The sequence below is a fragment of the Crinia signifera genome, chromosome 4 (genome assembly GCF_055691185.1).
Source record: "Crinia signifera chromosome 4, ASM5569118v1, whole genome shotgun sequence".
Classification (NCBI taxonomy): Eukaryota; Metazoa; Chordata; class Amphibia; order Anura; family Myobatrachidae; genus Crinia; species Crinia signifera.
This window is the reverse complement of record NC_139220.1, coordinates 8359489-8385773: the sequence shown is the minus strand read 5'-3', so window position 1 is coordinate 8385773 and position 26285 is coordinate 8359489. Positions and strand designations below refer to the sequence as shown.

The 26285-nt window shown below is 54.2% G+C and overlaps 1 protein-coding gene across 1 annotated transcript in view; it reads left to right on the top strand.

The window, feature by feature from the left end:
* Window positions 1-2383: 2383 nt before the first annotated feature.
* Window positions 2384-26285, top strand: part of WNT5B (Wnt family member 5B) — an 87508-nt gene continuing 63606 nt past the window's right edge. The window contains exon 1 of the mRNA XM_083180938.1: window positions 2384-2693. Coding sequence (XP_083037064.1) covers window positions 2688-2693 — 6 coding nt within the window. The 5' untranslated portion in view covers window positions 2384-2687. The remainder of the gene's footprint in view (window positions 2694-26285) is intronic.

Sequence of the window (26285 nt, the reverse complement as noted above, 5' to 3'; positions counted from 1 at the left end):
TCAGCCTGCGCCCCGTACACTCACCTGTCTCCCTCAGCGTGCGCCCCGTACACTCATCTGTCGCCCTCAGCCTGCGCCCCGTACACTCACCTGTCGCCCTCAGCCTGCGCCCCGTACACTCGTCTGTCGCCCTCAGCCTGCGCCCCGTACACTCGTCTGTCGCCCTCAGCCTGCGCCCCGTACACTCGTCTGTCACCCTCAGCCTGCGCCCCGTACACTCATCTGTCGCCCTCAGCCTGCGCCCCGTACACTCGTCTGTCACCCTCAGCCTGCGCCCCGTACACTCGTCTGTCACCCTCAGCCTGCGCCCCGTACACTCGTCTGTCGCCCTCAGCCTGCGCCCCGTACACTCACCTGTCGCCCTCAGCCTGCGCCCCGTACACTCACCTGTCGCCCTCAGCCTGCGCCCCGTACACTCACCGGTCTCCCTCAGCCTGCGCCCCGTACACTCACCTGTCGCCCTCAGCCTGCGCCCCGTACACTCACCTGTCGCCTTCAGCCTGCGCCCCGTACACTCACCTGTCGCCCTCAGCCTGCGCCCCGTACACTCACCTGTCGCCCTCAGCCTGCGCCCCGTACACTCACCTGTCGCCCTCAGCCTGCGCCCCGTACACTCACCTGTCTCCCTCAGCCTGCGCCCGTACACTCGTCTGTCGCCCCCAGCGTGCGCCCCGTTCACTCCTCTGTTGCCCCCAGCCTGTGCCCCGTACACTTGTCTGTCGCCCTCAGCCTACGCCCCGTACACTCCTCTGTCGCCCTCAGCCTGCACCCCGTACACTCACCTGTCGCCCTCAGCCTGCGCCCCGTACACTCATCTGACGCCCTCAGCCTGTGCCCTGGACACCCGTCTTTCTCACCCTCACACTGTGCCCCGGATACCCATCTCTCTCACCCTGTGCCCCGGACACCGTCTCCCTCTCTTTCACCCTGAGCCCCGGACACCCGTCTCTCTCACCCTCACCCTGTGCCCCGGACACCGTTCTCTCTCTCTCACCCTGTGCCCCGGACACCCGTCTCTCTCACCCTGTGCCCCGGACACCGGTGTCTCTCTCTCTCACCCTGTGCCCCGGACACCGTCTCCCTCTCTTTCACCCTGAGCCCCGGACACCCGTCTCTCTCACCCTCACCCTGTGCCCCGGACACCGTTCTCTCTCTCTCACCCTGTGCCCCGGACACCCGTCTCTCTCACCCTGTGCCCCGGACACCGGTGTCTCTCTCTCTCACCCTGTGCCCCGGACACCCGTGTCTCTCACCCTCACCCTGTGCCCCGGATACCCATCTCTCTCACCCTGTGCCCCAGACACCGTCTCCCTCTCTCTCACCCTGTGCCCCGGACACCCGTCTTTCTCACCCTGTGCCCCGGACACCGGTGTCTCTCTCTCTCTCACCCTGTGCCCCGGACACCCGTGTCTCTCACCCTGTACCGCCCGGTACACCGGTCTCTCACCCTGTACCTCGTACACCCGTCTCTCACCCTGTGCCCTGGACACCCGTTTCTATCACCCTGTGCCGCCGACACTGGTGTGTGTCTCTCTCTCACCCGGTGCCCCGTACACCCGTATCTCACCCTGTGGCCTGGACACCCATGTCTCTCACCCTCACCCTGTGCCCCGGACACCAGTTTCTCTCACCCTGTGCCGCTGACACCGGTCTCTCTGTCACCCTCACCCTGTGCCCCGGACACCCGTCTCTCTCTTACCCTGTGCCCCGGACACCCGTCTCTCTGACCCTGTGCTCCGTACACCCATCTCTCTCTCACCCTCACCCTGTGCCCCGAACACCCGTTTCTCTCACCCTCACTCCGTGCCCCGGACACCCGTGTCTCTCTCACCCTGTGCCCCGGACACCCGTTTCTCTCACCCTGTGCCCCGGACACACGTCTCTCTCTCACCCTGTGCCCCGGACACCCGTCTTTCTCTCTCTCACCCTGTGCCCCGGACACCCGTCTCTCTGACCCTGTGCCCCCTACACCCGTCTCACCCTGTGCCCCAGACACCCGTTTCTCTCACCCTCACTCCGTGCCCCGGACACCCGTCTCTCTCTCACCCTGTGCCCCGGACACCCGTGTCTCTCTCACCCTGTGCCCCGGACACCCGTGTCTCTCTCACCCTGTGCCCCGTACACCCGTCACTCTCTCCCTGCCGCTGCCCGTGGGTTTCCCAGCATTGGGCATGACGGTGGGCGCGGCCAGTGCGGGGAGGGGGCGTGACCTCGTGCTGCACCGCTCCGTCACTCCCCGTGAGTTCCCCATCGGTGGGCGTGGTCTGTGCGGAGAGGGGGCGGGTACCAGGCTGCAGCGCTCAGTGACTGTCCGTGAATTCCCCAGCGGTGGGCGTGGCTTGTGCGTGTTGGGGGCGGGTCCCGGGCTGCAGCGCTCAGTGACTCCGGCCACTAAGTTCCCATACGGGCAGTCAGGGGCCACAGAGCTGTCAGGAGCCGACTGTACCTTACTGGGAGTGCGCCGATTAGCCAGGGGCCACACGCTGAGGGGCCCGGGATTCCCGGTCACAGCGGGCAGGATACAAGCTCTTTCTGCGGAGCCCACTCGTGGATTTATCTGTGGACCCAAGTTCTCCCACCTGCGTGCCCGGGGATCTAGCAGCACCTGGTGGGGGGAACAGCGGAGTCACCCCGGGAGCGGGGCCGTAGGATCGTACCAGGGACCGGTGTCCCCTCTGCTCCGGGACATGCAGGTAAGTCATCTAACCGCCGGGTGCCTGCAGACTATTATACTATGAGGGCCCCCCTGCAGACTATTGCACAGTAACGGTCCCACTGCAGACTATTATACTATGAGGGCCCCCCTGCAGACTATTGCACAGTAACAGTCCCACTGCAGACTATTATACGATAAGGGGTCTGCAGACTATTGCACAGTAAGGGGGCTCCTCGCAGACCATTGCACAGTAAGGGGGGCTCTCTGCAGACTATTGCACAGTAAGGGGGCTCACTGCAGACTATTGCACAGTAAGGGGGGCTCCCTGCAGACTATTGCACAGTAAGGGGGGCACCCTGCAGACTATTGCACAGTAAGGGGGCTCCCCGCAGACTATTGCACAGTAAGGGGGTCTCTCCGCAGACTATTGCACAGTAAGGGGGGCTCTCCGCAGACTATTGCACAGTAAGGGGGGCACCCTGCAGACTATTGCACAGTAAGGGGGCTCCCCGCAGACTATTGCACAGTAAGGGTCCCCACAGACTATTGCACAGTAAGGGGGGCTCCCCGCAGACTATTGCACAGTAAAGGGGGCTCCCCGCAGACTATTGCACAGTAAGGGGGGCTCCTCGCAGACTATTGCACAGTAAGGGGGACTCCATGCAGACTATTGCACAGTAAAGGGGGCTCCCCGCAGACTATTGCACAGTAAGGGGGGCTCCCTGCAGACTATTGCACAGTAAAGGGGGCTCCCCGCAGACTATTGCACAGTAAGGGGGGCTCCCCGCAGACTATTGCACAGTAAGGGGGACTCCATGCAGACTATTGCACGGTAAGGGGGACTCCATGCAGACTATTGCACAGTAAGGGGAACTCCATGCAGACTATTGCACGGTAAGGGGGGCTCCCCGCAGGCTACTGCACAGTTTCCCTGCAGACTATTACACAATGATGGTGTGCCCTGCAGACTGTTGTATGGCAGGGACTGACCCTTAGAACATTTGTGCTGTCTCCTGAGTCCGGATGAGGCTGTACAATCTCTGCCCAGACTATTCCCACCCCCTCCAGGTACAGTGTCCCCATAGCTTCTGCCTCCCCAAGTCCCATGGATGTCACGTTACTCCTGGGAATGTGTATCTGGCTGGTGGGGGCCAGACACATTGCATCTATCATCTGTAATGTGTGTTCTGGGAGCTGTCCCCGGCTTTCTGCTGAGGACCACACTATGCTCTGTATTACAGTCATGCTTGATCCCAGTGTATACTGCAGCCTCCCAGCTGTCTGGTGGATGAGTGGCTCCTGTGGGGTCACCGTGTCAGTTGCCGTGGACTTCTATGGGTGATTATTATGCCTAGCAAAACTCTGAAACTGAGCATTGGCCCGATGAGGTTCTGCAGCAGCTTTGCCTCCGCCAGAGGAACATAGCAGCAGCGACACACGACAGCCCTGGATAATTACCTGAAACACAGCAGCGCTCAGGAAGAGAGAGGCACAAAGGTAAATTGCCCCCCCCCCAGAACTGGAATATGGACTTGTGGAAAGTGGCATCCTGCAAGTTTTACCTCCTAGATCTACCTACGAGATGAAATTCCTAAAGAAATTTGGGAGCTTTACAAAACTACATCCATAGGTCCACACAAGCCCCCGGCTCAGGGCTGATTAACGGTCTGTTAGGGTGACTCCTGTTTCAGGGGAATAGACACAAAAAGAACATTGTATATCGCTGTCACTGTGCATTTCAGCTGATAGCTCCTCATCCAGCGCTCGGCTCCCAGATTAACATCTATAAACATACAAAGATTATTTCAGAGCTCCTAGCATGTTTTCTGGAGTACGGCGTGGGGATAATAAGGCGCCTATGTAACGGGAAGCCCGCGGTATTTATGCAGTCATGTAAGAAGCTTGCCACATGTATACATACAAGGGCGTAGCTACCATAGGTGCAGGGGGTGCAGCTGCTATTGGGCCCAGAGCTGAGAGGGGCCACCTTCCCTGTCACAGTTACATGTGTTATATACAGTGGTGTAGCTACCATAGGTGCAGGGGGTGCAGCTGCTATGGGGCCCAGAGCTGAGAGGGGCCACCTTCCCTGTCACAGTTAGAAGGTATACATACAAGGGCGTAGCTACCATAGGTGCAGGGGGTGCAGCTGCTCTGGGGCCCAGAGCTGAGAGGGGCCACCTACCCTGTCACAGTTACATGTGTTATATACAGGGGTGTAGCTACCATAGGTGCAGGGAGTGCAGCTGCTATGGGGCCCAGAGCTGAGAGGGGCCACCTTCCCTGTCACAGTTACATGTGTTATATACAGGTGTGTAACTACCATAGGTGCAGGGAGGGTAGCTGCTATGGGGCACAGAGCTGACAGGGGCCACCTTCCCTGTCACAGTTACATGTGTTATATACAGGGGTGTAGCTACCATAGGTGCAGGGGTGCAGCTGCTATGGGGCCCAGAGCTGAGAGGGGCCACCTTCCCTGTCACAGTTACATGTGTTATATACAGGGGTGTAGCTACCATAGGTGCAGGGGGTGCAGCTGCTATGGGGCCCAGAGCTGAGAGGTGCCACCTTCCCCGTCACAGTAACATGTGTTATATACAGGGGTGTAGCTACCATAGGTGCAGGGGTGCAGCTGCTATGAGGCCAGAGCTGAGCGGGGCCACCTTCCCTGTCACAGTTACATGTGTTATATACAGGGGTGTAACTACCATAGGTGCAGGGAGGGTAGCTGCTATGGGGCACAGAGCTGACAGGGGCCACCTTCCCTGTCACAGTAACATGTGTTATATACAGGGGTGTAGCTACCATAGGTGCAGGGGTGCAGCTGCTATGAGGCCAGAGCTGAGAGGGGCCACCTTCCCTGTCACAGTTACATGTGTTATATACAGGGGTGTAACTATCATAGGTGCAGGGAGGGTAGCTGCTATGGGGCACAGAGCTGACAGGGGCCACCTTCCCTGTCACAGTTACATGTGTTATATACAGGGTGTAGCTACCATAGGTGCAGGGAGTACAGCTGCTATGGGCCCAGAGCTGAGAGGGGCCACCTTCCCTGTCACAGTTACATGTGTTATATACAGGGGTGTAACTACCATAGGTGCAGGGGGTGCAGCTGCTATGGGGCCCAGAGCTGAGAGGGGCCACCTTCCCTGTCACAGTTACATGTGTTATATACAGGGGTGTAACTACCATAGGTGCAGGGAGTGCAGCTGCTATAGGGCCCAGAGCTGAGAGGGTCCACCTTCCCTGTCACAGTTACATGTGTTATATACAGGGGTGTAGCTACCATAGGTGCAGGGGGTGCAGCTGCTATGGGGCCCAGAGCTGAGAGGGGCCACCTTCCCTGTCACAGTTACATGTGTTATATACAGGGGTGTAGCTACCATAGGTGCAGGGGGTGCAGCTGCTATGGGGCCAGAGCTGAGAGGGGCCACCTTCCCTGTCACAGTTACATGTGTTACATACAGGGTGTAGTTACCATAGGTGCAGGGGGTGCAGCTGCTATGGGGCCCAGAGCTGAGAGGGGCCACCTTCCCTGTCACAGTTACATGTGTTATATACAGAGTGTAGCTACCATAGGTGCAGGGGGTGCAGCTGCTATGGGGCCCAGAGCTGAGAGGGGCCACCTTCCCTGTCACAGTTACATGTGTTATATACAGGGGTGTAGCTACCATAGGTGCAGGGGGTGCAGCTGCTATGGGGCCCAGAGCTGAGAGGGGCCACCTTCCCTGCAATGGGTGTAGTTGGTATGGGGCCAAAGCTGAGTGTGGCCCATCCTCTCTGAGTAAGTTTCATGTATCATATACATTTCCCACCAATTGTTGGTGCGTAGGTGCCCCTACAATACACTGCTCCTCAACTCTATGGGGAGAATTCAAGTGTTTTGCACACTGACGGCCACTAGATGGCACCCAACGGAACAATTCAAATGTTTCTGTGCTCACTGTTATGCTGTTCCGTCATTTTGATAGGCTGGTAACTAGTATATATTAATTCAGTGACCCACCAGCAATCGCCTCTTATATCTGTTCAGGTGCACAGCGGCACAGTGGTTAGCAGTGAGTTGAGTATCAGGCAGCCTGCGCTCCAGTACAGATAACACCGCGATACTGAGTGCTTTCATTGTACAGACCTGCCGCCTCTTTGTCAGGGTCAACCTCTGGGAACTGTACCACATTGTATAGGTGCAAATTAGTAGGTAACCAGCCCTGCAACACTGAAATCCATATCTCTGGCCAGCTCCAGGTGTCTCCATGTACAGTGATAATAAGCGTGGGAGAGGGGGGCTGGGTTTGGAAAGTGAGAAGGATGTGGGGGGGGGATGGAGTTGTGGCTTCCAGTAAAATGAGGTTGTTTGATCCGGGGGACACCTGACTCAGGACAGAGCAAGGACGCGCCACGGGAGTTATGTTACTTAAACCGTCTTCTGCTCTGTTCCACGCTGGTGACGTTTTTGCGCTGCCACCAAGGGTTGCAAACTACGGAGTGAACACAATGCATTGTGGGCAAATTTGTGCCGCGGTGCAAACGCAATTTCGGTGATGTTTTTATGGCGTGCATGGAAAATGCCAACTAACGTTACCTATAGCTAACAAACATCGGCCCGCTTTGTTATACTTTTGCATATACAATCTAGTTAGGCCATACCTCAGTAACAGGTATATATTGTGTGTGTGTATGTATGTATGTATGTATGTATGTATATATGTATGTCTCATTATGGTCACATTGAAACTTTTGGGATTTATTGGAGAGTTTCCCTTTGCCATCAGGACATCCTTGTGTCTCATTTGCCCTTCTCTCCTGTGTATCTCAGGCTTCCCAGCCACCAGCCGGTGGTATTCTGTGTTAATGAGTGGGAGGTGACCCTTGTCACTGTAATGTTAGGAAAGATCCATAGTAATGATAACACACTCCATATCTTTATCTTTACCCTGATGTGTATGGAGGTGGCAGATCCGTGGGCATCAAGATCTCACGGAGTTTCATGTTTCCAGCCGACCAGTGAGGTCATCGCCAGAGGGGGATTTTGTACGAGACGGGGATTTTCGTTTTTGTGGATTAGACCGTCATTTTGGCCACACATAACTCGCTGTGCTTGATGGAGAGTATTGCTGTGTGGGCAGCTTTGGGCATCTCCGTGCCAGTCAGGAGATGACCCTGGCACCTAGGTGTGAAAACCTGAAAAGGTCACTGTCCAATAGTGTCCTTCAGCATCCAATAATATAAACCATTCTGCCGACTCTTGATTAAAGTTCCCAATATTCTGCCGGGTACAAGCCCCCCCCCCCCCCCCTATTTTTGTTTTCTCTGCATATTGAACCTGTAAAACAAAACAGCATTTAGCAGCAGGTTCCCAAAGACAGAGATTATCCCCCAGCCTCTCACCCTAACCACATCGCCCTATCTGATAACTCCCTTATCTTGTGTGTCTTGGTGTTTTACTGTCCTGCAGCTGCGATTGTCCAGATAAATTCTGCAGACGTGTTTAATGATTAAAGGGAACAGATAACAACCTGGGGACAGGTACGGCCAAGAATTTGGGGGAAATGTCCAGCAATCTGGAACAGTATGCGGAGGAGATGGACGAAGCCCTCTCTTGTCCGCAGTTTAGGGCTGTGTCTTATACAGCGAGCTCGCAGCCCAGACACTGATTTATTTTCGGGAACTGCAAGTCCAAGATGGTTGGTCTGCAGGGGTTAATCTGCATGGGGGTGTAGTGGTTAGCATCGCTGCCTCATAGTGCTGGGGGTAAAGGATTTAATTCCCACCATGGCTTTTCTGCGTGGAGTTTGTAGGTTCTCTCTGGACTTGTGTGTGTTACCGCCAGGTGCTCTGCAGTTTCCTCCCTCACTTCCAGAAACATCCGGCAGGTACCTGTTACTGTGTGGCAGGGGAATATAAGGCCTAATTCAGTGAGCTGCGGGTAGAGGGAAGTCTCACGGAATATTTCCATGAAGCGTGTTCAATTCCACGGGCAACCTACGTGGCACTCATGAAAGTGTGACGTAGTTCAGACCCACGTGTGGTGAGAACTAGGCCATAGTGTACGATAAGTCCCATGTGTGATGAGAACTAGGCCGCAGTGTACGGCATGTCCCACGTGTGGCGGGTACTAGGCCACAGTGTACGACAAGTCCCATGTGTGGTGGGAACTAGGCCACAGTGTACGACAAGTCCCACGTGTGATGGGAACTAGGCCGCAGTGTACGACAAGTACCACGTGTGGCGGGAACTAGGCCGCAGTGTACGACATGTCCCACGTGTGGCGGGAACTAGGCCGCAGTGTACGACAAGTCCCACGTGTGGTGGGAACTAGTCGGCATTTACACAAAAGGAAGAGTTGCAATAATAAGAATTATGCTTATTTATGTAGCACTTCTCTCCGAAATGCCTCCTGTAAGTGATCAGGCCGGGTGGGAGCTATGTAGTAGTAGTACGTTTATTTATTTATAAGGCGCCACAAAGTGTCCGCAGCGCCGTACATAGCAAACACAAAACAAATTACAAGGTAACGTACAGGGTGTATTGATAAAATACAGCATAAATAGGGGTATAGCTGGTAGAACTAAAATCAGCATCAGTTCTGAAGTAGGGGTCAAATTATCGGTTGGTGGCGCTGCAGGGGATGGGGGCAGTGCAGTGGTTACAGAGGTTGGTGGTGCTGCAGGGGATGGGGGCAGTGCAGTGGTTACAGAGGTTGGTGGTGCTGCAGGGGATGGGGGCAGTGCAGTGGTTACAGAGGTTGGTGGTGCTGCAGGGGATGGGGGCAGTGCAGCGGTTACAGAGGTTGGTGGTGCTGCAGGGGATGGGGGCAGTGCAGTGGTTAGAGGTTGGTGGTGCTGCAGGGGATGGGGCAGTGCAGTGGTTACAGAGGTTGGTGGTGCTGCAGGGGATGGGGTCAGTGCTGCGGTTACAGAGGTTGGTGGTGCTGCAGGGGTTGGCGGCAGTGCAGCGGTTACAGAGGTTGGTGGTGCTGCAGGGGATGGGGGCAGTGCAGTGGTTACAGAGGTTGGTGGTGCTGCAGGGGATGGCGGCAGTGCAGCGGTTACAGAGGTTGGTGTTGCAGCAGGGGATGGGGCAGTGCAGCGGTTACAGAGGTTGGTGGTGCAGCAGGGGATGGGGCAGTGCAGCGGTTACAGAGGTTGGTGGTGCAGCAGGGGATGGGGCAGTGCAGCGGTTACAGAGGTTGGTGTTGCAGCAGGGGATGGGGCAGTGCAGCGGTTACAGAGGTTGGTGGTGCAGCAGGGGATGGGGCAGTGCAGCGGTTACAATGGGCCGAATAATCGATGTGTGGAGATAGGATTACATTTTGGATAGATGCAGCATGAACTGTTAACTTTACCCATAAAAGTACCAGGCTCGGCAGCCATCTTGGGTACGCGGCATAGGCCACTGTGGGCGGGATGAGAGTAATACAGGACATGACACAGGAATGACAGGTGACACCCCTCAGAATCATCATCTGTTCCACCTGTTCGTCACCCACCCATGGACTATGGCAGGGAAGCAGCGATGGAGGCGATACTAAAGGGGTCATTACGCTGCACCTGTGGTTCCACAAGACGGTCTGGTATATTAACCTCTTACAATCCACACCCAAATCGCTTAGCACTCGCCCTCCAACTTTTCCTCACAGACTTACGTGCATTTTATTATTATTATATTGTCCTTTTATAGATATATCCCTTTATATCATTCAGGCCGGTTTGTTTTTTTTTCCTTTCCATCCGCAAAGTTTAACTGTGGTTCTGCTCCGCGGCCCGGTCCCCTCGGCTCACACACGTATGTCGCTGCTTACCATGTCGAAGACGTGTTCATTTTGATGTATAAAGTGCAAGCTCTGTGCAAAGACTGTGGAGGTGCTGGGTACAGCACCGCCCGGGTGTGTGGTGGATCTGTCATTGTTCACAATGCTGACATGCATTATGTAGACGTGCTTGTAAGGTTGACATTGTTGAACTGTCGACACTGTGCTGCTAGTCTCATGGAAATGCCGACATGACTGTGTCCACAGTCTGCCCATGTCGATATTTTTGTAGACGTTGACATTTGCTTAGTATAAATGACACGTATGTGTGTAATAGTATACGGGAAGTTTTTCTTGTTATGTTTAATACGTATATATAATTCCATCCACTGCATTGTGATTGTATGACACAAACATGAAAGCCGTAAATGAAGAGCTCCGATCTTCCCTGACAGAACGTGGATCAGTGACCCAGGGGCCGGGGGCCTTTGTCGCACACAGCAAGGGACTGAGCGTTGCCAGAGATTTGGGTGGTCCGTGGGATTAATACATCAGACAGGCCCCCCTAGGATGGAACCAGAGAGGTGACCTTGTGGCCACAAAGGTGAAGGTCAGACATCTTGGATGATGGCAGTACCTGTTATCACCCCACTATGCCAGTGTATGAGGACAATGGGCAATTGTCCCTGCCGGGCCTTTATATGGAAAGTGTGAGTGCCAGCAGCGGGCACAGCCTGCCCGTGTTACATCTGTCCGGCCACCACTGCCAGTGCAGGCCTAAGGCCCAGCAGAAGGACACAAGTCTGATGGTAATTTAACTTGAAACGCGGCCGGGCAGCCAGGATTCAGTTAGTAAATACTGGAGGGAGAGGAGACGCTTCCGGCCCTGTATAGAGATGAAAGCACTTAGATAAGCAGATAATGTGCGCGGGGATGGTACGGAGGGGATGTGCCACCTAATAGAATCCATCTTGTCTTTGAAGTAGGCCAGCAGTAAGCCCGTGATGGGCTGCAAGAGCGAGTCTGCTGAGGGGAGGCAGCGGGCGATGTATGGACTGTGAGTCGTCACACTCATACCGCTTTGTCTCCCAGCACCCGGTCTTGTGTTATTAATGCGGCGTATGTAGGTGCTCTATGTATACGTGGTGATAAAAGTACTCGTCGGGGGTATGTGAGAGATATACAGGGGAAGAGGAAGTTCCCAGTGATATTCCCCAAGGGGGTATGGTACAGTATGAAGGTCGACAATGGGAAGGTGAACAGTCAAAAGGTTGACAAATTATTTTATTTTTTTTAGCCGAATGTGGACGTAAGTCGACATTGACACCGTATCAGTGTATCGCGATATCCTGACATTAAATATTTATTTGCTTTTACGTTATTTAGAATGCTTCTTGTTGAACTGCGCTATGATAGTGCGCTACATCTCCCTCCTGCTCTCGCGTCTTACATGTCTGTATTGTTATGTATAGAATAATGATGTGCAGTTGGTGCCAATCACGGTTTCAGTTAACATAGTGACATGGGTATATAAACCCACTTGTCCTAATGCATGGGTCTTCAACCACCTTCCCCACTGGGCATCCCCCCAGCCCATCTGGACAACTGTTCACAACAGCCAGGGAGTGCTCACCCACGGTGACCTTAATCGGGCAACTGGGACCCCCCGGCCTTGGTGAACTTACCTTCTTCCACAGATCATTTCATTCCCCTCCTCCATGAGGCAGTATAGTAACAAGCGGATCATTCCAATACGGTACCGGATGGACGGTCACATAACATTTGATCTCTTTATGCAGAACTTTATTGGGTACTTGTGTATTACCACGGCACCCGTTACGTAGTCAGCGTAGTGTCCCTGTCAGAATCAGCGTAGTGTTCCTGCAGCCAGTGTAGTCAGCATCCCTGTCAGTATCAGCATAGTGTTCCCGCAGCCAGCGTAGTCAGTGTCCCTGTCAGAATTAGCGTAGTGTTCCTGCAGCCAGCGTAGTCAGCGTCCCTGTCAGAATCAGCGTAGTGTTCCCGCAGCCAGCGTAGTCAGCGTCCCTGTCAGTATCAGCGTAGTGTTCCCGCAGCCAGCGTAGTCAGCGTCCCTGTCAGTATCAGTGTAGTGTTCCCGTAGTCAGCGTCCCTGTCAGTATCAGCGTAGTGTTCCTGCAGCCAGCGTAGTCAGCGTCCCTGTCAGAATTAGCGTAGTGTTCCTGCAGCCAGCGTAGTCAGCGTCCCTGTCAGAATCAGCGTAGTGTTCCTGCAGCCAGCGTAGTCAGCGTCCCTGTCAGAATCAGCGTAGTGTTCCCGCAGCCAGCGTAGTCAGCGTCCCTGTCAGTATCAGCGTAGTGTTCCTGCAGCCAGCGTAGTCAGCGTCCCTGTCAGAATCAGCGTAGTGTTCCCGCAGCCAGCGTAGTCAGCGTCCCTGTCAGTATCAGCGTAGTGTTCCCGCAGCCAGCGTAGTCAGCGTCCCTGTCAGTATCAGTGTAGTGTTCCCGTAGTCAGCGTCCCTGTCAGTATCAGCGTAGTGTTCCCGCAGCCAGCGTAGTCAGCGTCCCTGTCAGTATCAGTGTAGTGTTCCCGCAGCCAGCGTAGTCAGCGTCCCTGTCAGTATCAGCGTAGTGTTCCCGCAGCCAGCGTAGTCAGCGTCCCTGTCAGAATCAGCGTAGTGTTCCCGCAGCCAGCGTAGTCAGCGTCCCTGTCAGTATCAGCGTAGTGTTCCCGCAGCCAGCGTAGTCAGCGTCCCTGTCAGTATCAGCGTAGTGTTCCCGCAGCCAGCGTAGTCAGCGTCCCTGTCAGTATCAGCGTAGTGTTCCCGCAGCCAGCGTAGTCAGCGTCCCTGTCAGTATCAGCGTTGTGTTCCCGCAGCCAGCGTAGTCAGCGTCCCTGTCAGTATCAACGTAGTGTTACCGCAGCCAGCGTCCCTGTCAGTATCAGCGTAGTGTTCCCGCAGCCAGCGTAGTCAGCGTCCCTGTCAGTATCAGCGTAGTGTTCCCGCAGCCAGTGTAGTCAGTGTCCCTGTCAGTATCAGCGTAGTGTTCCTGCGGCCAGCGTAGTCAGCGTCCCTGTCAGTATCAGCGTCATGTTCCCGCGGCCAGCGTAGTCAGCGTCCCTGTCAGTATCAGCGTAGTGTTCCCGCAGCCAGCGTAGTCAGCGTCCCTCTCAGTATCAGCGTAGTGTTCCTGCAGCCAGCGTAGTCAGCGTCCCTGTCAGTATCAGCGTCGTGTTCCTGCAGCAGCGTAGTCAGCGTCCCTGTCAGTATCAGCGTAGTGTTCCCGCAGCCAGCGTAGTCTGTACATTCGCTGCTAGCCGGAGCTTACGTGGTCAGCGTAGTCAGTCAGCGCTTATTACATTGTGTGGGAACCATTGACCATTTTAACCTGCCTGACATGACAGGTGTGAATGTGTTCCTGGAACACCCCCACTATCCACGTCAGCCCGGAGCGTAGGGAGCAGATGCGGTACACGTCCTCCCAACCTGTTCATACCCCCACTATCCACGTTGGTGTGGAGTTGATTTTATAAAGTGTGGCGACTGCTGGCGTGGACAGTGGGGGTTTGAAATGAAGGCATTTGCCAGTATCTAACATGGAGCACTGGCTAATGCCTCCTTTACGATCTGCTGAGACGCACAAGCATATGAGACGCTCGTGCGCCTCTCCGCTGGCGCCCGCATGATCGCCTCTCTGCCGGCGGCCGCCAGCGCAGGGGATCTGGCGGTTACCGGCGCTGTATGAGAGGCGCTCACTAGGCCAATGCAGCCGACCCTGCGGACACCGGCAGCTTTAATCCTTACTTTACACTACGCTGACTACGCTGCCTTACTATGACTACGCTGACTGCGCAGCTCTAACTACCCCAACTACGTTGCGCGCACCGGCGCCGTGATAATACACAAGTACCCTTTATTGCATTTATAGCTTAATTTTGCAGTCTTTGAGTGTCCTTTTTTCTGTATTTTTTTATATTTTACTTTTAGTATATCTGTCAGGTCATTTTATATTTCAGTTGAATAAATTGTGTAATTTTAATTACGTGATTGGCACTCCTATCCATTGTTACAATTCAGCCACCAATCAGATTGTACAATGGAATTAGGTATTGACACAGTGCGACACAGGTGAAGTCAGCAAACACGTGGTATGGTGATAAAGGGGTATTCCCAAATTACCCCACTTACAGTGCAAATATAAGAATACATTTAACACCAAAACTTTTCTGCGCCTCCACCTTCACATATATAAAATAAAGGTAATATACAACCCTTTTACACTGTTACGCAGAGGATGCTTCATGCACAGGATCACAAATGTGATCTCATCAGTTAGACGTCATATTCATATAAAATAGAAAAGAGAATGGATCGTAGCGTAACAAAGTTTTTTAATACAATGACCCCCGACGACTGTGTATTGTCTTGGAACGAGCGAATGTCATCGTTCAGAAAGGCCATACGTCAATGGGCCCCGGCGCCTGTGTGCAGAGGGGGTATGTGTAGATCTGGGCCCCTCCAATCGTCACTGGTGTACCGTATGCATAATATCGCCCCAGGACTGCGATTCTGCCTCCGCTTCAGCTCTGCCAATGGATAATCTTGATAGATATGAGCAATACTGAGAATTACAAAGCTGCAAACATGGTAGTGGGAGGAGCCACAATGTTGTCACTGGAGATTGCTCTCTGTTAGATGGATTAAGGCAAACACACGGGGGACTTCTGGTAACTCTGTAATAGTATTACATGGGCACAGAGCAGGTAGATGTCCTCATAGCGTAACAGCATCTGCTCCGAGTGGGAGGAGCTTCCTGTTCCAATGACTCCACTCTACAGCTTAGCCGCGCCTCCGCTTACCTCTGCACACATCACAATAGGCAGCAGGAGGCAGAGCCATGGTCACGTGACCTACCCTGAAATATGGGCAGGTGTGCCCTTACTCCCCCCACACCCTGGTATTCCACACACCATCCTCCAGCTGCTGTGGAACTACACATCCCAGCATGCCCTAATAACAGAGCTGTGGCAGTGATTTGTAGTCCCATGGGAGTTGAATCCCCCCGACCTACACTAAAACCTCTCTACACCCCACACAATAGGTCCTGGCGGCATTATGCCATGCACCATTAATGCTGCCTCTCTCCTGAGGTGGCTGTATGGGGAGTAGAGCGGGTACTGTATGGGGAGCGAAGAGGTTGCTGTATGGGGAGCGAAGAGGTTGCTGTATGGGGAGCGAAGAGGTTGCTGTATGGGTAGCGAAGAGGTTGCTGTATGGGGAGTGGAGAGGTTGCTGTATGGGGAGCGGAGAGGGTGCTGTATGGGGAGCGGAGAGGGTGCTGTATGGAGAGCGGAGAGGGTGCTGTATGGGGAGCGGAGAGGTTACTGTATGGGAGAGGTTGCTGTATGGAGAGCTCAGAGGTTGCTGTATGGAGAGCGTAGAGGTTGCTGTATGGAGAGCGTAGAGGTTGCTGTATGGAGAGCGGAGAGGTTGCTGTATGTGGAGCGGAGAGGTTGCTGTATGGGGAGCGGAGAGGTTGCTGTATGGGGAGCGGAGAGGTTGCTGTATGGGGAGCAAAGAGGTTGCTGTATGGGGAGCGGAGAGGTTGCTGTATGGGGAGCGGAGAGGGTGCTGTATGGGGAGCGGAGAGGGTGCTGTATGGGGAGCGGAGAGGGTGCTGTATGGGGAGCGGAGAGGGTGCTGTATGGGGAGCGGAGAGGGTGCTGTATGGGGAGCGGAGAGGGTGCTGTATGGGGAGCGGAGAGGTTGCTGTATGGGGAGCGGAGAGGTTGCTGTATGGGAGAGGGTGCTGTATGGAGAGCGGAGAGGGTGCTGTATGGGGAGCGGAGAGGGTGCTGTATGGGGAGCGGAGAGGGTGCTGTATGGGGAGCGGAGAGGGTGCTGTATGGGGAACGGAGAGGGTGCTGTATGGGGAGCGGAGAGGGTGCTGTATGGGGAGCGGAGAGGGTGCTGTCGGCAGCCCCAGTAGCCCAGCATTCGAGGCCCGCAGGTAACTTTGCTGTTCCCCCTCCTCCTCCTCTGGCCGGAGTCTGGTGTGTAATAGTCGGAACCTCGCCGAGATGTCAGCTCCAATAAAAGGGATTTTTCAATCCTCACATTAGTGCGTTCCCCTCCTCCCTGCTCCCACCCTCCGCTTCCTCTCCCAGCTCCACAGGTTCCCCCTTTCCAGAGCCTCCCAGTTAATCTGGGACACATGTTGCCCCAACTTTTATTGACCTTGAGGGACATTTAATGATTGCCGAGGAGTTGGGGGGCTGTGCCGCACTCTGTGGTAAACCTTCAGCTGAGGGGGGAACTTCTGGCCGCCCCGCACCTTGGCCGGCACCTCTCTGTGTCAGCATTTAACAAACCTTTGTCCCTTTCCCAAATTACAGGCAGTATTACGTATGGGGGGAAAGTGAGGCGGCTGCCGGCAGTGAATGCGCCCTTGTTCCTGCCCCGCCACAGCCGGGGACCCTGATACTCATTACAGGGGATGAGGATATACACGTGCACAGAATATCATATATCTGCCATCCTTACCCTGTGTGCAGTGTTAGGGTAATGAGGCCCAGACATCCGGCCGGCCAGTATCACACCATCACCCTATTGTCTCTGTATGGTCCTCTAGCTGCATCTAGATTATGGGTGAGATGTACCAAACCCACAATCTACCCAACAATCCGGTTTGTAAATATAGCCTGCGACATGGCAATTAAACGCTGATTGGATACAAGATTTGATACATCCCCCCCCCCCCCCCCCCCGATGTTTCATTGTTCAGTATTTATGACTTGATTCTGCGCTGCGAATCTGCCAACGTCTATAAACGTGAAATCGCCTACGGCGGCAGTAGGAAACGTTTTATCGGGAAACGTGACCAACATTCTGTTACCGGCACATGTTCTCCAATAACGTCCCGTCGCCATGCGGAGTAAGCGCTACAGACATCAGGGGCTTGGTAAATGGGGCCTTATTGCTGTCCCTATACTGTATATAAGTACTGCCGCTGCCACTGATAAGAGGGTATGCCCTTTGTAATTAGCCATTTATACTCTGGAAATTGCGGTCGATTTAGTATAACACACAGACCCCTCTGTTCTGTGCTCTTCAACCTGGTTTTAAATAAAAACTGCAGAGTTGTTGACGTGTGTTGCCCTGGGATACGACACCGCTCTGCTCTCTGAAATTCTAGCCAACCAAAATACATAACGCTGCAGAATGATTTTTTCCCCCCGTTCTGTTTTGGCATTTACCTTCTTAGTCCCCTCCGGTGGTTATGATTCGGATTCTGTTTTCGCATGTTCTAAGTTTATTTTCCACCATTAAGCGACCTGCAACTGATTTACTTCTATATCGGATCACTGGCTCGGATCACACTCCTGGTCCATGAGATACAGTCCGGTTCACGGGCAGATTTCTATAAGGAACCCCATGCTTCTGTTTTTGCTTCATTCGTGTAAATATTAACATATATTCCTGTGACATGGCTTCGCTTCGATGACATCACTATTAATTGTGCAATTCCTGTGACATAGCTTCGATGACATCACTAGTAATTGTGCAATTCCTGTGACATGACTTAGCTTCGATGACATCACTAGTAATTGTGCAATTCCTGTGACATGGCTTCGCTTCGACTGCTAGTATAATTGGGTACTGAATAAATCAACACTTCTCTTCACTCGTCTCCTGATATACTCTGTGCTGCTGGGGACCCTGCTCCTCCCACTATATAACTCTCAGTCTGTGGCTTCCTGCTGCCTCCATTCCCCTCCTCACATCATGTCACTGCCCCTGTCACATGCAGCCCTGTCCTCACTGACACATCCCTCATCTCCTTATATACTCTGTGCTGCTGAGCACCCTGCTAATCCCACTATATAACTATCAGTCTGTGGCTTCCTGCTGCCCCCATTCCCCTCCTCACATCATGTCACTGCCCCTGTCACATGCAGCCCTGTCCTCACTGACACATCACCCATCTCCTGATATACTCTGTGCTGCTGGATACTATGCTCCTCCCACTATATAACTCAGTCTGTGGCTTCCTGCTGCCCCCATTACGCTCCTCACATCATGTCACTGTCCCTGTCACATGCAGCCCTGTCCTCACTGACACATCCCTCATCTCCTGATATACTCTGTGCTGCTGGGGGCCCTGCTCCTCCCACTATATAACTCTGTCTGTGGCTTCCTGCTGCCTCCATTCCCCTCCTCTCATCATGTCACTGCCCCTGTCATATGCAGCCCTGTCCACATTGACACATCCCTCATCTCCTGATATACTCTGTGCTGCTGGGGACCCTGCTCCTCCCACTATATAACTGTCAGTCTGTGGCTTCCTGCTGCCCCCATTCCCCTCCTCACATCATGTCACTGCCCCTGTCACATGCAGCCCTGTCCTCACTGACACATCACTCATCTCCTGATATACTCTGTGCTGCTGGGGACGCTGCTCCTCCCACTATATAACTCAGTCTGTGGCTTCCTGCTGCCTCCATTCCCCTCCTCACATCATGTCACTGCCCCTGTCACATGCAGCCCTGTCCTCACTGACACATCACTCATCTCCTGATATACTCTGTGCTGCTGGGGACCCTGCTCCTCCCACTATATAACTCTCAGTCTGTGGCTTCCTACTGCCTCCATTCCCCTCCTCACATCATGTCACTGCACCTGTCACATGCAGCCCTGCCCTCACTGACACATCACTCATCTCCTGATATACTCTGTGCTGCTCGGGACCCTGCTCCTCCCATTATATAACTCTCAGTCTGTGGCTTCCTGCTGCCTCCATTCCCCTCCTCACATCATGTCACTGCCCCTGTCACATGCAGCCCTGTCCTCACTGACACATCACTCATCTCCTGATATACTCTGTGCTGCTGGGGACCCTGCTCCTCCCACTATATAACTCTCAGTCTGTGGCTTCCTGCTGCCTCCATTCCCCTCCTCACATCATGTCACTGCCCCTGTCACATGCAGCCCTGTCCTCACTGACACATCACTCATCTCCTGATATACTCTGTGCTGCTGGGGACCCTGCTCCTCCCACTATATAACTCTCAGTCTGTGGCTTCCTGCTGCCTCCATTCCCCTCCTCACATCATGTCACTGCCCCTGTCACATGCAGCCCTGTCCTCACTGACACATCACTCATCTCCTGATATACTCTGTGCTGCTGGGGACCCTGCTCCTCCCACTATATACCTCTCAGTCTGTGGCTTCCTGCTGCCTCCATTCCCCTCCTCACATCATGTCACTGCCCCTGTCACATGCAGCCCTGTCCTCACTGACACATCACTCATCTCCTGATATACTCTGTGCTGCTGGGGACCCTGCTCCTCCCACTATATAACTCTCAGTCTGTGGCTTTCTGCTGCATCTATTCCCCTCTTCACATCATGTCACTGCCCCTGTCACATGCAGCCCTGTCCTCACTGACACATCACTCATCTCCTGATATACTCTGTGCTGCTGGGGACCCTGCTCCTCCCACTATATAACTCTCAGTCTGTGACTTCCTGCTGCCCCCATTCCCCTCCTCACATCATGTCACTGCCCCTGTCACATGCAGCCCTGTCCTCACTGACACGTTACTCATCTCCTGATATACTCTGTGCTGCTGGGGACTCTGCTCCTCCCACTATATAACTCTCAGTCTGTGGCTTCCTGCTGCCTCCATTCCCCTCCTCACATCATGTCACTGCCCCTGTCACATGCAGCTTTGTCCTCACTGACACATCACTCATCTCCTGATATACTCTGTGCTGCTGGGGACCCTGCTCCTCCCACCATATACCTCTCAGTCTGTGGCTTCCTGCTGCCCCCATTCCTCTCCTCACATCATGTCACTGCCCCTGTCACATGCAGCCCTGTCCTCACTGACACATCCCTCATCTCCTGATATACTCTGTGCTGCTGGGGACCCTGCTCCTCCCACTATATAACTCTCAGTCTGTGGCTTCCTGCTGCCTCCATTCCCCTCCTCACATCATGTCACTGCCCCTGTCACATGCAGCCCTGTCCTCACTGACACATCACTCATCTCCTGATATACTCTGTGCTGCTGGGGACCCTGCTCCTCTCACTATATAACTCTCAGTCTGTGGCTTCCTGCTGCCTCCATTCCCCTCCTCACATCATGTCACTGTCCTGTCACATGCAGCCCTGTCCTTACTGACACATTACTCATCTCCTGATATACTCTGTGCTGCTGGGGACCCTGCTCCTCCCACTATATAACTCTCAGCCTGTGGCTTCCTGCTGCCCCCATTCCCCTCCTCACATCATGTCACTGCCCCTGTCACATGCAGCTCTGTCCTCACTGACACATCCCTCATCTCCTGATATACTCTCTGCTGCTGGGGACTCTGCTCCTCCCACTATATAACTCTCAGCCTGTGGCTTCCTGCTGCCTCCATTCCCCTCCTCACATCATGTCACTGCCCATGTCACATGCAGCCCTGTCCTCACTGACACATCACTCATCTCTTGATATACTCTGTGCTGCTGGGGACCCTGCCCCTCCCACTATATAACTCCCAGTCTGTGGCTTCCTGCTGCCTCCATTCCCCTCCTCACATCATGTCACTGCCCCTGTCACATGCAGCCTTGTCCTCACTGACACATCCCTCATCTCCTGATATACTCTGTGCTGCTGGGGGATGCTGCTCCTCCCACTATATAACTCTCAGTCTGTGACTTCCTGCTGCCCCCATTCCCCTCCTCACATCATGTCACTGCCCCTGTCACATGCAGCCCTGTCCTCACTGACACATCCCTCATCTCCTGATATACTCTGTGCTGCTGGGGACTCTGCTCCTCCCACTATATAACTCTCAGTCTGTGGCTTCCTGCTGCCTCCATTCCTCTCCTCACATCATGTCACTGACCCTGTCACATGCAGCCCTGTCCTCACTGACACATCACTCATCTCCTGATATACTCTGTGCTGCTGGGGACTCTGCTCCTCCCACTATATAACTCTCAGTCTGTGGCTTCCTGCTGCCTCCATTCCTCTCCTCACATCATGTCACTGCCCCTGTCACATGCAGCCCTGTCCTCACTTGACACATCACACATCTCCTGATATACTCTGTGCTGCTGGGGACCCTGCTCCTCCCACTATATAACTCTCAGTCTGTGGCTTCCTGCTGCCCCCATTCCCCTCCTCACATCATGTCACTGCCCCTGTCACATGCAGCCCTGTCCTCACTGACACATCCCTCATCTCCTGATATACTCTGTGCTGCTGGGGACCCTGCTCCTCCCACTATATAACTCTCAGTCTGTGGCTTCCTGCTGCCTCCATTCCCCTCCTCACATCATGTCACTGCCCCTGTCACATGCAGCCCTGTCCTCACTGACACATCCCTCATCTCCTGATATACTCTGTGCTGCTGGGGACCCTGCTCCTCCCACTATATAACTCTCAGTCTGTGGCTTCCTGCTGCCTCCATTCCCCTCCTCACATCATGTCACTGTCCTGTCACATGCAGCCCTGTCCTCACTGACACATCACTCATCTCCTGATATACTCTGTGCTGCTGGGGACCCTGCTCCTCCCACTATATAACTCTCAGTCTGTGGCTTCCTGCTGCCCCCATTCCCCTCCTCACATCATGTCACTGCCCCTGTCACATGCAGCCCTGTCCTCACTGACACGTCACTCATCTCCTGATATACTCTGTGCTGCTGGGAACCCTGCTCCTCCCACTATATAACTCTCAGTCTGTGGCTTCCTGCTGCCCCCATTCCCCTCCTCACATCATGTCACTGCCCCTGTCACATGCAGCCCTGTCCTCACTGACACGTCACTCATCTCCTGATATACTCTGTGCTGCTGGGAACCCTGCTCCTCCCACTATATAACTCTCAGTCTGTGGCTTCCTGCTGCCCCCATTCCCCTCCTCACATCATGTCACTGCCCCTGTCACATGCAGCCCTGTCCTCACTGACACATTACTCATCCCCTGATATACTCTGTGCTGCTGGGGACCGTGCTCATCCCACTATATAACTCTCAGTCTGTGGCTTCCTGCTGCCCCCATTCCCCTCCTCACATCATGTCACTGCCCCTGTCACATGCAGCCCTGTCCTCACTGACACATCCCTCATCTCCTGATATACTCTGTGCTGCTGGGGGACCCTGCTCCTCCCACTATATAACTCTCAGTCTGTGGCTTCCTGCTGCCTCCATTCCCCTCCTCACATCATGTCACTGCCCCTGTCACATGCAGCACTGTCCTCACTGACACATCACTCATCTCCTGATATACTCTGTGCTGCTGGGGGCACTGCTCCTCCCACTATATAACTCTCAGTCTGTGGCTTCCTGCTGCCTCCATTCCCCTCCTCACATCATGTCACTGCCCCTGTCACATGCAGCACTGTCCTCACTGACACATCACTCATCTCCTGATATGCTCTGTGCTGCTGGGGACCCTGCTCCTCCCACTATATAACTCTCAGTCTGTGGCTTCCTGCTGCCCCCATTCCCCTCCTCACATCATGTCACTGGCCCTGTCACATGCAGCCCTGTCCTCACTGACACATCCCTCATCTCCTGATATACTCTGTGCTGCTGGGGGATGCTGCTCCTCCCACTATATAACTCTCAGTCTGTGGCTTCCTACTGCCTCCATTCCCCCCCTCACATCATGTCACTGCCCCTGTCACATGCAGCCCTGTCCTCACTGACACGTTACTCATCTCCTGATATACTCTGTGCTGCTGGGTGACCTGCTCCTCCCACTATATAACTCTCAGTCTGTGGCTTCCTGCTGCCCCCATTCCCCTCCTCACATCATGTCACTGCCCCTGTCACATGCAGCCCTGTCCTCACTGACACATCACCCATCTTCTGATATACTCTGTACTGCTGGGGACCCTGCTCCTCCCACTATATAACTCTGTCTGTAGCTTCCTGCTGCCTCCATTCCCCTCCTTACATCATATCACTGCCCCTGTCACATGCAGCCCTGTCCTCACTGACACATCACTCCTTTCCTGATATACTCTGTGCTGCTGGGGACCCTGAATCCTCCCACTATATAACTCTCAGTCTGTGCCTTCCTGCTGCCACCATTCCCCTCCTCACATCATGTCACTGCCCCTGTCACATGCAGCCCTGTCCTCACTGACACATCACTCACCTCCTGATATACTCTGTGCTGCTGGGGACCCTGCTCCTCCCACTATATAACTCTCAGTCTGTGGCTTCCTGCTGCCTCCATTCCCCTCCTCACATCATGTCACTGCCCCTGTCACATGCAGCCCTGTCCTCACTGACACATCCCTCATCCCCTGATATACTCTGTGCTGCTGGGGATCCGGCTCCTCCCACTATCTAACTCTCAGTCTGTGGCTTCCTGCGGCCTCCATTCCCCTCCTCACATCATGTCACTGCCCCTGTCACATGCAGCCCTGTCCTCACTGGCACATCACTGATCTCCTGATATACTCTGTGCTGCTGGGGACCCTGCTCCTCCCACTATATAACTCTCAGTCTGTGGCTTCCTGCTGCCCCCATTCCCCTCCTCACATCATGTCACTGTCCTGTCACATGCAGCCCTGTCCTCACTAACACATCACTCATCTCCTGATATACTCTGTGCTGCTGGGGACCCTGCTCCTCCCACTATATAACTCTCAGTCTGTGACTTCCTGCTGCCTCCATTCCCCTCCTCACATCATGTCACTGCCCCTGTCACATGCAGCCCTGTCCTCACTGTCACGTCACTCATCTCCTGATATACTCTGTGCTGCTGGGGACCCTGCTCCTCCCACTATATAACTCTCAGTCTGTGACTTCCTGCTTCCTCCATCCATTCCCCTTCTGACATCATGTCACTGCCCCTGTCACATGCAGCCCTGTCCTCACTGTCACGTCACTCATCTACTGATATACTCTGTGCTGCTGGGGACCCTGCTCCTCCCACTATATAACTCTCAGTCTGTGGCTTCCTGCTGCCCCCATTCCCCTCCTCACATCATGTCACTGCCCCTGTCACATGCAGCCCTGTCCTCACTGACACATCACTCATCTCCTGATATACTCTGTGCTGCTGGGGACCCTGCTCCTCCCACTATATAACTCTCAGTCTGTGGCTTCCTGCTGCCTCCATTCCCCCTCCTCATATCATGTCACTGCCCCTGGTGTGTAGACATCTGGGGACATCAGGTAATGAGAGGGTTAAGCAGCTGTACTGGGAGCACTGGAATGTGTCCTGGGTGTCACTGGTGGTGACTGGGATATGAGTGTCTGATGTCAGCTCTCCACATACCAGACAGCCCTTCAGCCCCACACGTAACCTCATAATAGGTCAGACTCTTCAGTCGGCCAGTGATGCAGATGGTTTACACAGCACTGAGAGTATAGCGGGCCGCAGTGTGCGTCAGGAATCAGCCCCAGGGCCGGAATTGTCAGGAGAAGGCTGGCGTGTGGACACCTGAGAAGCCAGAAATAGGGGCGCCATGCTATACCTAGTTGACACAGACACCAGGAAACCATAAAACCCCACGTTTAAACCAATTTACATAAAATCGGTGGAGATTGCATCGGAATTGGGGGAATTGAGGCCCAATCGTTCTGGTGTGTACCCAGCTTGTGTCCTCTCCATGTGATCGGGGGCGTCCTGTGATCATCCGGATCCTCGCGTCAGACAGATGTTCCCTAATAATCTCCGCTCTCCTGTGTTCTCTGAGTGGCTGAGGGTTTGGGCCAGGACCTCAGAGCTGCTCCTGTATATTCCTCAGTATAGGGCCGTGGCTGGTTTGTGACTACACCGTGCCTCCATGTGACATGGGCATGACTGGCATCCGTCCTAGCAGGCGGCCTGGCTTAAGTGGGTGCCGAGTCGGCATTTGGAATGTCGAGAGGAAACATGTTGATATTACAGAAATGTCAACATAAAACCCTTTAGAAGTTGGTACCTTGTTTCTGTTTCCACTTCCAAGTGCACTTGTGAATGTGAGACCCGTATTATAGGGGGCAGTGACCCCCCATGTCCCCACACATTGCAGGAGGTCAGACAGCAGCGATCTGATAGAACGTTTCCGCCCCCCACCCATTCATTCCTGCCATTGTCTTGTCTGGGTCACAGCTAGTATTGGGGGTTATCTTGGTCTGCATCTTCCATTGGGGGGTCACTGTAATGGTTTGGGGGAGGGAGGGTCATTATCATGGTCTGGGGGGGGGGTCATTATCATGGTCTGGGGGGGGTCATTATCATGGTCTGGGGAGGTCATTATCATGGTCTGGGGGGATCATTATCATGGTCTGGGGGGGGGGGTCATTATCATGGTCTGGGGGGGGTCATTGTCATGGTCTGAGGGGGTCATTGTCATGGTCGGGGGGGGGGGGGGTCATTATCATGGTCTGGGGGGATCATTATCATGGTCTGGGGGGGGGGTCATTATCATGGTCTGGGGGGATCATTATCATGGTCTGGGGGGGGGGGTCATTATCATGGTCTGGGGGGGTCATTGTCATGGTCTGGGGGGGTCATTATCATGGTCTGGGGGGGGGTCATGGTCTTGGGGGGTCATGGTATGGGGGGGATCATTGTCATGGTCTGGGGGGGGGGGTCATTATCATGGTCTGGGGGGGTCATTGTCATGGTCTGGGGGGGGTCATGGTCTTGGGGGGTCATGGTCTGGGGGGGTCATTGTCATGGTCTGGGGGGGTCATTGTCATGGTCTGGGGGGGGGTCATTATCATGGTCTGGGGGGGTCATTATCATGGTCTGGGGGGGTCATTATCATGGTCTGGGGGGGTCATTATCATGGTCTGGGGGGGTCATTATCATGGTCTGGGGGGGTCATTATCATGGTCTGGGGGAGGAGGGGAAGCCACCGCCAGTTACATCAGTAGAACCACATGATGATATTGA